Source organism: Nicotiana tabacum, chromosome 3 (genome assembly GCF_000715075.1).
Source record: "Nicotiana tabacum cultivar K326 chromosome 3, ASM71507v2, whole genome shotgun sequence".
Lineage (NCBI taxonomy): Eukaryota > Viridiplantae > Streptophyta > Magnoliopsida > Solanales > Solanaceae > Nicotiana > Nicotiana tabacum.
In genome coordinates this window covers 205,791,774-205,805,073 of record NC_134082.1, presented here as the reverse complement: position 1 = coordinate 205,805,073, position 13,300 = coordinate 205,791,774, and the positions used below count along the sequence as shown (strand labels likewise).

The following is a 13,300-nucleotide window of genomic DNA, read 5'->3' as shown; positions in this document are numbered from 1 at the left end:
AGAGTGATGCAATATTTTGGCCTTACTGGTGACGGATATGTTAACTTGTCTTAAAAATGTAACATAAAACACAAAAACTTTCCTCAGTGGAAAAAAGAATGACAATATTCATAATTGGAGAGTCAAAGGGATATTTTGCTTTTATGTACTACGATCATTTGGAGAAGTAAAATTGAAAAATCAATATGGAGAACGAATAATTAGGCAACGCTCACTTTTGTTACGATGGTGGCGTTCGGGTAACCTTGCTCACATCTCGATTATTTTATCGGATTCCTGTTATCTCCCACCAGTACAGATATCGAATAACTTTGCTTGTCAAGGCTTAGACAGATGTGGAGAAATCATATAGTGTTTTTTCTTCTGTTAGAATTTTGAACCTAAGACTTCATAGTTCTCCCACTTTATTGACCATGAGTCTCGCCACATTCGTTCCTTTTGCAGCAAAGGGAGTAATAAAGTATGTGTGACGGAGATTGGAAATCTTGCGATATGGATAATGAGTTTTAACTGAAGAAAACTGATTACATGATTGTATATACGAAAGATACATCCAAATTAAATAAAGCAAATGATAACATGAGTCGCGCCGAAGAGTAAACAACCAAATATGGCTATTGGTTCAGCGGATGCTTTGAGTTCCTTTTGATTTAAGGATCATAGGTTTCCTGTGTGTTTCATGCACGGAACAATAATATATCAAGTCTCTTTCATAACTGATAATTTCAATGTCAATCGTCTTGAAGATCAGAAACAAAAAATATTATTAATAAATGTATTGATAAGTGACATATAATCTGAATTAATTATCTTCATGTTGTAGTTTATATACTAAGAAGACAAGTGACATATATTGTAGTGACCAACTCATGCCGCATACTTTATCCTAGAAAACAAGTTATATCTCTTAAAAAATAAACATAGAAGAAGAATCAAGAAACTGCACTCTTTGGCTGGGTCAAACTACCTATTAAATCTTATTATTTACATCTCTCTCTCCAAATTTAATCCTTTTTATTCTAGATTTCTGTATATCAAACAGAAACCCTCCATATGTTATCACAAGAAGCATAGATAATTAAAAAAAAGAACAAAAAATCCATCTTAACAAGTGCAAAGAAACTTCCTAGCTCTATTTATCATTTGACAGAATCTTCTCTTCTCTCTTCATATAAATACATACCATTTCACCAACCTAGTTCTGTATAAAAACTATCACAAATCCATGACTTTAATTCACAATTCCTCACTCTTGTGATCTATCTATCCCAACACTTAACATTCGCAAAATGGCAAGGAAAAGACGGGCCAGTGAGGGACTTGGTGAAAATAAAACCCGCGATGATGATCAAGCTGGGAACGCAGCCTGGGAAGAGATGGTAAAGGAAGCAGCTGCAGCAGCCGCGCTAGGTGGAGCGCGACGAGCACGAAAAAGATTTGTGGGTGTTAGACAAAGGCCATCAGGAAGATGGGTTGCTGAAATAAAAGACACCATACAAAAGATAAGAGTATGGTTAGGGACTTTTGACACAGCTGAAGAAGCAGCAAGAGCATATGATGAAGCTGCTTGTTTACTTCGTGGAGCCAATACTCGCACGAATTTTTGGCCTAGTTCTTCATCATCTTCTTCTACTCCAGCACTTCCTTCAAAAATCACTAACCTTCTTCTTAATAGACTCAAAGCTAGAAATAATTCCTTAGCTGCCGCTGCCGCTGCCGCTTCTTCTTCTGATTCTTCTGCGCCTGTGGAAATTCGTGATCAGGACAAACAGTTAGAGGAATACAGAGATGAAACAGCTTATTTTTCGGATTCACAGTTTATGGAGTATCTCAAAGACCCTGAAGATCAAATAACTGATAATAGCATGAACACTAATACCAGTGCAATTGCCATGAACAATTTCACAAACACCTTGGAGGCATGCTTGACTGAAAACGATTACAGCGTAGTTCAGCCTGTGATGAAAAGCGATGAAATTAACTGGAGTGGTGGAGAGATTAATAATAATCCTGTGGAAGAAGACGCCCAAGAAGAAGAAGAGAGTGAAGAGGAAAATGATAGTACTGATATAGGAGATGTAGAGCCAATTGACTTCCACTTTGTTGATGAAATTGAATCGTCATGTTATTATTCACCATTTGAGATAGCTGAAGAGATTAACTCAGCAGACACAATGGATCAGCTGGGGATGGTCTATGGAGATGAGTCGTTAATGATAAGTGAGGCTATGAGGAGGATGAATTACGAGAGGAAATTCTCAGCATCACTTTATGCATTTAACGGAATTTCAGAATGCTTAAAGTTGAAGCTGAAATCAGGCGGAGTTATGCAGAGAGAAAGATCTGAACAATTAAGCAGACTCAGAAATGCATGCAAAAGGAACCGGAAAGAGGAGGAAGAGGATGAGAAGAAAATTAATGAAGAAGGAATTGGCACTAAAATGGGTGAAAGAAAGGAAACTGAATGCAGTTCACAAAGCTCATCGGAAACAGGACAATCTTCTTTATCAGAGATTACTTATGAAAGTGAATTGTCTCTCTGGAGCTCAATTGATTTACCACCAATCTGCGCCTTTTTTACTTAGAAAAAACAATTTTTCTAGGGATTTTCTTGGTTTCTGTTCTTTTTAGTTGTTGTCTAATCAGGTAACTTCTGTTTTCACAGGGTCAAGATGAAGATTACTCTTTGTTCTAGTTTATCTTTTTCAAGATCAATAGATGCATCTTAAGCAAAATCGAGATGTTATCTTAGAATTCATATGAGTTTGGTTTGTGGAATATAATGTAGACTTATTGTCCAACTTTTGATCTCTTCAAACTTGAATTAGGTCAATTCGTCATGGTTTTCCAGTGAGTATGTGAATATAAAAAGAAAAAGGGGCATTGTTTCCATTTTTTCAAATTAATATAATGGAAGCACAGGTGAATTCAGAACCAATGAGTTCAAAACTATTACTATGTTCTTGATTTGTTTCCATTTTTTCAAATTAATATAATGGAAGCACAGGTGAATTCAGAACCAATGAGTTCAAAACTATTACTATGTTCTTGATGGTTTGTTTCATCTCAAAATTATCATGTTCTTACTTCTTACGCAACATATTGTCTAAGTATTGACATAAAGTGGTTTTTATCTCAGAGTGATCAATGTCTGTAAGCTTACAGATTGTCAGAACATAAAGAAAAGAAAATCCTCTGAAACCGAAAATAATAATAAATTAAGTAGGAGAGAGGCGCGCGAGAGCACACTAATAAATTAAAGCCAAACAATACAAAAGGTGTCAAATGACTCATCATCTTTGAATGCTTCCCATTAGTTCAGTCTGTTAACTGAACACCAGGGAACCAAGAACAATAGAACACTATAGTAAGCACGTTACAGATGGGAAAAGCTAGAACTCCTAGCGAGTCGACAAAAAGATTTGCTAGGCACCTCTGACAAAGCAGGGTGGAATTTAGTAACACAAATTTTTGTAACTGAGCTGGTATACCAATTATATACATGGACTAGCTCTCTAGGTAAGCATCAATAGTTTTCCAGGTTAGATCAAGATTGCCAGACTTTAGAGGACCCGAAGCTGAGCAAGGAAAGCAGCACAGAGATCCAAGAAAAGGAACTGTGGACCCTGTACTCTTTGAAGGTCAAGCAGGTATTTCTCCTCCCGAGTTTTATAAAGCTGCAATCGTTCACAAATTTAAAAGAACTCAGTTTAAAGGAATTTCAACAATATCCAAGCTGATTAGCTGATATTTAAAGCAGTATAAAAGAGAAAAAGGGTCATCCAAACAATGTACTGTCACTCAAGCACCACAACACAGACTAACTGGATTATAGTGTTCAAAAGAGAGAAATACTAACACAAGACTTTCAATAGAAGTCCAAGACTATATTATTCGGTAAGGTTTGTGCTTTAAGTAAAATCTATCCAGATTTGCTTCTAAAACATACTGGAATACTAACTAAAAGCAAGCAAGAAATTTGAAACAATGCCACAAACATCGATTAATTCACTGAAATACAGGGATATGCTCTAAACACACAACACTCACAAAATCTGCTTCAGGACCTCCATAGTAAGCCTTCCACTGATCATGGACATTATACTTCACCATCTTTACATGGAGAAGGTTTCTTTCTCACCTAATTTATTCTGTGTTGTTTGCTTATCAAAAATAAAAATAAAAAATTATTCACCTTATCAAAAAAAAAAAAAAATTAATTTGATGTTGTTTACATCATTTGGTGTTTTGTGTGATAAGAAGGTGCCACCAAGACTCAAGGGTAAGTTTTACAAAGTGGTGGTTAGACCTACTATGTTGTATGGGGCTGAGTGTTGGCCAGTCAAGAACTCCCATGTTCAGAGGATGAAAGTAGCAGAAATGAGGATGCTGAGATGGATGTGTGGGCATACAAGGAGAGATAAGATTAGGAACGAAGTTATTCGGGACAAAGTGGGAGTGGCTCCCGTGGAGGACAAAATGAGAGAGTTGAGGTTGAGATGGTTCGGGCACGTGCAGAGGAGTACGGATGCCCCTAGTAGGAGGTGTGAGAGGCTGCCGTGGCGGGTCTGAGAAGGGGTAGAGGACGGCCGAAGAAGTATTGGGAAGAGGTGATTAGGCAAGATATGGCGCTACTTCAGCTCATTGAGGACATGATCCAGGATAGAAGAGTGTGGATGTCGAAGATTAGGGTAGTTGGCTAGTAGATAGTCGAGAGTTCCTCGTTCGCTCTGTATATCGTATGTTCCAGTTTGCTATTGTTTGATGCTATTCTCTGTTAGTGGTTTCGTTGTTGTTGTTGTTAGTGTTGTTATTATAGTTGTCTTTCGCCCCTTTTCCTTATCGTCCTTCGTCCCTCTATTTTTTTCTTTCTCCTTCGTCTTCTTCCTTTCTCTCTTTTCACCTTTTCTCGAGCCGAAGGTCTATTGGAAACAGTCTCTCTACCTCGCCAGGTAGAGGTAAGGTCTGTGTACACACTAACCTCCCCAGACCCCACTTATGGGATTACACTGGGTATATTGTTGTTGTTGTTGTTTACATCATAATTAAGCTCTAACATTCATTTGTATGCCACAACATAGACTATCCAATGCCCTTCAAGATAATCATACTTTATGTGAGGTTCTCAAACATTAACATAAAAATATTATATGATTCAAGTACATTAAATCAAGACCTCCTTATCATATTAATCACTCTTAGTTTTACCCCAAAAGTACGCGTTATGACTTCTTTGATTCATTTAGCCTTCAATCATCACGATACTTCTGTAACAACTGTGTTTAACTCTTTTAAACCCTTGTATGTGGGACTTTTCACTTTTAAATCAAATATTACTACATGTAAAAATATTCAAAATATTCTTAACACAGTCTTAAAGGAACGACCATATACGTAGCGCTTCACAGGCATATGAAATCTAGATACAGAATGGCAGGATATTCATTACCTGAACTTCAAACTTCACTGCATTAGGTATAGTGACACCACCGTTCTCAATGACGGTTGAATCATCTCCAAAGAATGGATTGTGTATGGAATTATTACTCGTGCCTTCATGATGGCCAGGTACGCCAGGAACCCATTGGCATTTCATGTTGTAGGGTCCAATCTTCTTCCAACATACATTCAGTCCTTGCAGAGCTTTCAGAACCTCTGTCATTATCTCACGTGGATGCGCTCGAGACTAATGCAAAGACAAAACAAACGGTGTAGCATATTGTTTATCAGAATAAAGACCTAGATTGAGTTAAAGGAGTTCAATTGAGAACTCAGTCAATTGGCAAATGTCATAAATGGAACAGTAACTGATTTTGACCGATGAATCAAGATCTTCTCGATGCTCGTAAGAATTTTGACACACATTCCACATGAACCTATGAAGAACAAAGTTCTCAAACACTGGCTTTCCTCCCTCCACTGGTTAACAAGAACCAATTCTCGCACATTTTTACGGTAATAACTAAATAAGATAAATGTAGTGACTTGCTTGAAAGTCCACAAACCTGGAGCCCAAGAGCCCATTTCCTTTCGACAGGAAACTGCCTCGCACCAACTTGTTGAAAATCCATTATTCCAGGCAAGTGTTGCCCAACAGGGGAAGCAACAGCTTCACTTGAATTTATTTGATGATAACCGTATTCCTGTAATGGCATATTAAAACATCCATAAGCAAAATTGTTTCAGAGAAAAGATAGGATTAGAAAAATGCAGCTTAACTAAATAATTAGATGCTCAAAACATATTTTTAGGGAAGAGGTCCATTACAAATTGGTAAGGAAATGCGCTCCTTGTTTACTGAAACAGATCACAAAGAAACTGCAGATTCGTTCAACAAAAACACGCAAAACGCACCATAGTCTCCTGGAATTCAGCTCCCATGTAGCCACTGGAAGCACGAAAGCGGTTGTCCAGCAGCAAATAGTACGCCACAGTACCCTGAAACATTGAAAAATGTCAAATTGGCTGTTCAGATTATTTTAACCAAAAAAAAAAGAGAAAGAAGATGGTTGGATCCGTAACACTACCTCATTCTGAACTCTATTGCAGAGAGAGGCAACAAGACTGTTCCTGTCAAATCCCCTTTTGACCACCTCTTGAAGAATATCTTCATCAATCTGCAATTAAATATTTTAATTTACCAGGGAAGATTATCTGATTCATAACAGTATTTAAAGCTGTAAATTGAGGAAAATCGAGACTTGAATGCTAAGAAGACCCTAGATATCATATAACAGGCAGATGGTGAGTGAAGATTCGTAATACCAGATCACTGAAACAGCAGGAAAGGACTCTGTTCTTGTATCAAAAGATAAACGATGCTTGGATTGATAAATAAGGATATCATATTCAAGCATTTAAAGGGAATCCGGTTCAGCAAGACAAATTTGACATTTGTCCTAACAAAGTCTCATCCCCCTCCCCCCCTTCTTTTTAGCTATTATATATTGAAAGCAGACCAATGTGCTCTTATAACAAGAACGTTGCAAAGCAACTCTCAACTTCCCCAAGGTTCAGTTTTCTAAAACAATTGTTAACTTATTTCAAACTCAGATGCAAGACTAAATGAGCATTACCTTTCCTTTCTCTTTAACCATTCCTTCACTCTTTTTCTCTGGGAAGAAGGGCAGGGTAGATAGAATAAGGAGATAGTCTAACATCCTTAAAGGCAACAAAGATGCATAAGCAAATAGGGAAATAGAGGCTACTTAAGTTGATCGTTTAGCTATCCAAGCATCCTAGAAAGCATTCTCAACATTCCCACCATATGATGGCTCTGTCAAGATGCAAGCCTCTTCATATGGTAAGCACAAAACAGAACTGTAAGAAATGCAGAAAGCAAAAACTTGAAAGACTAAAACCATTAATACATTTGATGTTGGTCCCAACAAACCTTTTTCGCTTGTTGCATCGTATCTGGTGGAGGTACAGCTAAATAGCGTGGTAGATGAGCTTGGAACCAAGGGTGCATACGAATCTCAGGAATAGTCATTCGCTTCATAGGGTCAACTATAAGCATCCTTGGGATCAGATCCCTTGCACCAGCTGATAAATGGCTGGGCAGAGTATACATACCACCCTAAAGACATATAATACACAGATAAACATGAATAGCAATTAGTTGAGAGAGAAGCTTCAACACATGAACTATGTACACTTGGACAATTCCCTTTCTTGTTTTTAATTTGGAAGGACAAAGTTTATAAATAAAATAATGGACCATAAACTAAAGTTGGGATAGAATATTAGTATGTTCTGCCAGACCTATGAAAAGTTTTGCTACACCACGAAAGTATCTGATTAATAACGTATATAATACCTAATGTAGGATATGAGGCCAAATTTTGCATTCACTTCAGTCCCACCAAAAATAATTCTGTCCAATACAAATGTCTATAGGGCATAGGCATTAGATATGTGGAAAATTAGCTTTGTTTTCAAGATTGGAACCTACGATGCTATGTGGTCACGCCAAGGGTCAATCATCAGCCATTTCACAAAACAACTGTGTGAAGATAAAAACCTAATAATAGTGGATTCCAAACAAATTGCATACCTTTATTTTCTTAAAGAGGTTGGGAATGTTTTCGTCATCAAATGGAAGGGTGCCACAGAGAAGAGCATATAGAATAACACCACAGCTCCATACATCTACCTCAGGTCCAGCATATAACTTTCCTGATATCACCTACATGGACAAATGAAGATCGTAATGAAGCAAACTTTTAAGCACTGTACCATGATATTGGGAAGGACCTAAATAATATTATTATCATCAACTCATTTTATATGCAACAGTACCTCCGGCGCAGCATAATTTGGGCTACCACAACTTGTCTTGAGAAAGTGACCATCACGCATGATATTACTCAACCCAAAATCTGCAATCTTCACATTCCATTTGGAATCCAAAAGGAGGTTCTCAGGCTTAAGATCTCTATGAACCACCATGTTCCTGTGGCAGTATTCCACACCAGAGATTATCTGTTTACCCATTAATAATTAATAGGTAAACAGCATAAGAAGACAGAGAAAGGAGGTCATATCTCCACCTGCTGGAAGAATTTACGAGCTTCATCCTCTTGTAGCCTGCCCTTCTCCACAATGTAATCAAACAGCTCACCAGATTTCACATACTCCATCACAACATATATATCTGATGGTGTCTCTACAACCTCATACAGCCGAATGATGTGAGGATGCATGAACAATCTCAATATTTTGATTTCCCTTCTCACTGCCAAATGTCAGCATTGTATGACTCTTAATACAGTCTATAGACAAAACCACTAACAAAGTAGTATCTGATAACTATGAGCCAGGTTTCAGAGAAAGTAATGACCAATGTCAAGAGCAAAATCAATTTCCTCCATCATACACATACAAGCTACCAATTCGTATAGGAAATCATTCAGAAATCTACCTTCCACTCCCTTCTAAAAGATGATCAAAGCACAGAAGGAAAGGGATAAAAGAGGAAATTTATCGAGAAAATCAGGAAGGCAACACATAGGAAACTTTATTAGTTAGATAACAGTCTTCATCTGCAAAGATTGGGCTTGTCCCTCTCCACTTGCCTACTTCATGCTTCTTCCTGATAGAATATGGTAGAAAGGAAAAGAAGAGAGAACTCTCAGATCACAAACTGTTAAAGATTGACGTTATTAATTCCAACTTGTCCAGTCAATCGAATGGTTTGTTCTTAGTTGATTGTTTAGCTGCAACTCCCACACCTGGTTATTGACTTTGGATTGAGGTTGGTAAAACCAAATAGGGTATCCAGGTTTAATACCATCAACCTTCTGACTTACTTATAATATACTTATAATATCCTCTGGGACTTTAACATTATATTCAAATTCTTTTGAAACTAATTTACTTTAGGGCTTTAAAGATTATCAGTATTATTGTTTCTCTAATTCCATCCATTGAATATCTAGAGGTGCACCTTTGCACGATCGAGCTATCTAAGTCAACCCTCCTCCCCATTCCCAAATAAAAACGAAAAGGCTAAAGCAATGTGCAATGAACGAGGAAGTGTAATAACATTTTAGTTGCTTTCACAATGCTCTTCAAAACATAAGAATGAGTAAGAAAGAGTGTTTCTAAAGGCTCGTCTGAAGTGCGCTCAAGCTCTGAAGTTGGGTGCAATGTACGCTAGGCGTTTCACTTCTCCTAGGCAGTGCTTCAACATAGGCATCAAGGTGTATATGTACTTATGATTATTCTCTCTTGCATTATATGTATATTTTAAAAATAAAAAAATTCCATATATTTGCCTTTCAGTAAACCAATGCTTTAATTGTGCTTAAAGACTCCATAGACCATTGTACTTCTCCATGCATGCCTTTTGACAATATTAACTAGAAACCTGAGCATATTTAAGAATCAAATACAAATTCAAGCTATGTTACTGGGACTCTTAAAAAATGTTGTTGGGTGGGTGCCGGATCCTCCAAATTTAGTGCATTTTTTAAGGATCCGACACGGGTGCGGAAACACTTTTGGAGAGTCCGAGCAACATAGGATTCAAGCATAAGGAGAGATTGGATAGACAGGCCAGTCACCGGTGGCATGAGATCCTTCTCTGCTTGTCTAAATCAAGCCAGATAGCAGCAATCATATTTGAAACCATCAAGACCTTGTAGAGAAATGAAACAGTATTTACAAGTTTTCCTATACCTTTTTCTTCCATATCCATGTTCTTGATTTTCCGACGATTGAGAATCTTGACAGCAACTTTATGCCCTGTTAAGGTATGTTCAGCTATTTTAACTTTTCCGAATGATCCAATGCCAAGAGTTTTCCCAAGCTTATAGTTCCGTAGAAATGACTCCACGCTGCTCCCACCTTGGACTGTTGATCCATCCATTTTCCTATCAATGAAGAGTAATTTGCTAGAATTAGAGCTTAATGTACACAGGCACTAATCATGATTCATTTGCAGAAAAGTATGATGCCAAAATTGTGCAAAAACAAAGCTGGTGTAATACATGAACTAGTGACAAAAAGCTGACGTGGCATATTCATCTTATATGTGTCCTATTTAGTTTAGGGATTTTGGAACAAGGCATTAATATAGCTAAACCGCAAATACGGTTAACTCAATAGGGACAGGTAAGATAATACTTTTTAATCTTAACAGTCCATCCCCAGGAGGGCATAGAAACAGCTTCAAGAGGATCTCCACTAGTTTTGATCATACACTATACATACACACACATATACATAGCACCACAGAAACATAGTGCAAAATATTAGGTATAAATTTCAAAAATGTAATATGAAGATATTGAGGGATGTGGGGCATACCAAGATAGATAACTTTAGGAATAAAAATATTTGGGACAAGGTGGGCATGGCCCCCGCGGAAGACAAGTGCGGAAGAGGCTTAGATGGTTCGGATATGTGAAGAGGAGAGGAACAGATGCCCTAGTAAGGAGGTGCAAGAGGTTGACTTGGTAGGTCTGAGGAGAGGTAGAGGTAGGCCAAGGGGGAGGTGATTAGATAGGACATGGCGCTGCTTCAACTTACCAAGGACATGACCCCTGATAGTAGTGTGTAAGAGGTCGAGAATTAGGGTTGAAGTTTAGTAGGCAGTCGTGTATTTTCCTTGTCCATACCAATAATATTAAGGTTAATTTTGTATTTTCTTATTTTTTAGATTTTTATTATTACATGTTGTATCTTTCGCTTCGGCTTTCTTGTTATCTTGTTGATGTAACTGCTTGTTGCTATTGCTTCCTTTTGCATCTTTCCTTGAGTCGATGGTTTATCAGAAATAGTCTCTGGGGAAAGGTCTGCATACATACTATTATCCTCAGACTCTACCTGTGGGATTATACTGGATTTTTTGTTGTTGTTGTTGTTGTTGTTAATATGAAGACATTCGGGTGATGCTTGGATAATACATCGCATGATTGAAGAGCACCACTAGTTAAGGAGCTCCTCAGCAATAACCATAAGCAATTGCCCTTCCGCAAAGTGACTACAAGCTGCATACATCAGTAGAGCCTAATCCAGGAGATGTCTCAAACCAACGGGGACATAAGCAAGGAAAACATAAATTCAATTTGGTTATTAGTCCAAATATTTCCTAAAGGTAGGCACCCACGGGATTTTAGATCATAGATGGCACCTTTAAATCAACATTAACGCTTTTCTCTTACCTAGTTAAGTAAATGAGAGGAATTTCGAAACCCTAAAGGGAACCTCAATGGTAGCATAACACTAGTTCCATGGATAAATTGTTGAACTGTAAATAACTTTAATTGTCTTCCCTAATTAGCTTTAAGGAAAATCAATAATCAACTTGCCTCAATTAAAAACTAGGCGGGGTTTTGGCTGTATGAATCATGTATACCACAATTCTGCTCTATTTTGGCCAATTCCATTCAAAACAAAACAAGTCTATCACAGCGAAAAGAAATCTAGAAATTCACAAATATCTTAAATGAAGAGACCACAGATCTGAGAAATTCGAGGACGCAAAGAAGCAGATTGTACAAACACGAATTGCATACATGCAGAGATAGCGCTGAAACATGAAATTGAGAAACTCACCGGCGAGGAGCGATGAAGCTGCGTTGAAAAGCAACGTAAAGAGAAGAGCTATGCAGAAGCGAAAGCAAGAGAAGCAGTGGTATGAAATTGAAGAAGAAAGGATTGGGAAAATTAAGGGATTAGGTTCGGCATTTGGGTTAATGTAAAGATTGTAACTAGGTTCATGGAATGCAGGGGAGGGAAGTTGAGTGCTTCCTTCTCCCTTTAATTACCTTTTGAAGTGTATTACCATAATAAATACAGTATTTCCTAAATTAAGCTTAAACTTAAGTCATCTAGAAAATATTCTCATATATTTTAGTTTATGGAAAGAAATCCGACCCATTTTATTCCATAAAATGTTAGTTTGAGGACTTTAACTATTTCACCAGGTACTTAAAGCTTAGCAATAATTTTTTGCTAACTTTATTGATCAATATATCATATTATTCTTGGATGCTCTATATAGTTTTAGTAAGTTTTAGATATTTAAATTCAGTTAATCATTCAATCTTTTAAACTCTAATGTGATATCTTATTTTTTAAATTAGGTCGCAAGTTATTTTATTTTTTTTGACTTCCACTAGTTATAATAAATAAATGGGTTAAACTTTGTATTTAGCTATACATCTTTATATAAAGGGAGAGATTTTTATTTTTTTGGGGGTTAAATTTTTTAAATTGAGAGATGTCCAAGTAGGAGGAGGAGAAGAAAGAATCCGATAAGAACAATACAAATTTTCTAGCTCTGCACTACCATATAATTTACCTTACCTAAGTAAGACACACTCCAAAAAAAATTGAGTGTGTATGATGATTTTTATCAGCAAAAGATGTCTCACTAGGATTTGGTCCATAGTTCCTGGCTAGTTTATGTATTCAACCTTTGGAGTATGGCATATATTACACCATGCATGTGGACAAGTTGATGGGGCAAGTGCACATATAGCCATTCTCACGAATGTTATTTAGATATTACCCAGTATTTATTTTCTCCTGAAATTTTAAATTAAAAATCTTAACTTCAGGACAGTTCAGGATATTTTTGTCTTAAAAAATTGAACGGAAAGACTGAAACTCATGATGCACTGGCTAATTCTTAAATACTAGCCCTTTAAAGTGGCTACTTGGTGTCATTTCTACCAAGGTTGATGGACACTGGGCCGTTTATCAATTTTGGGAACTCTCTATTTTTGAAAGGTATCTTTATAAAAATAGCCGACCAAATTTATTATTTATTTTTCTCTAGCTAATATAC

At 37.0% G+C, this 13,300-nt stretch overlaps 2 protein-coding genes across 2 annotated transcripts; one reads left to right on the top strand and one right to left on the bottom strand.

Moving 5' to 3' along the window:
• The first annotated feature begins 1,009 nt into the window (after positions 1–1,009).
• LOC107792279 (uncharacterized) lies at positions 1,010–2,694 on the top strand. The gene has a single exon (XM_016614472.2). The coding sequence runs from the start codon at positions 1,290–1,292 to the stop codon at positions 2,583–2,585; it is 1,296 nt and encodes a 431-aa protein (XP_016469958.1). The 5' UTR covers positions 1,010–1,289; the 3' UTR covers positions 2,586–2,694.
• A 558-nt stretch (positions 2,695–3,252) lies between these two features.
• On the bottom strand, positions 3,253–12,269 carry LOC107792283 (SNF1-related protein kinase catalytic subunit alpha KIN10-like). Its single transcript, XM_075250449.1, has 11 exons — positions 12,064–12,269; positions 10,183–10,376; positions 8,553–8,737; positions 8,302–8,484; positions 8,057–8,188; positions 7,394–7,579; positions 6,528–6,617; positions 6,355–6,438; positions 6,006–6,143; positions 5,450–5,686; positions 3,253–3,677 (listed from the first exon to the last, which is right to left on the bottom strand). The coding sequence occupies exons 2-11, from the start codon at positions 10,370–10,372 to the stop codon at positions 3,564–3,566; spliced, it is 1,539 nt and encodes a 512-aa protein (XP_075106550.1). The 5' UTR covers positions 10,373–10,376; positions 12,064–12,269; the 3' UTR covers positions 3,253–3,563.
• Between the last annotated feature and the right edge of the window lie 1,031 nt (positions 12,270–13,300).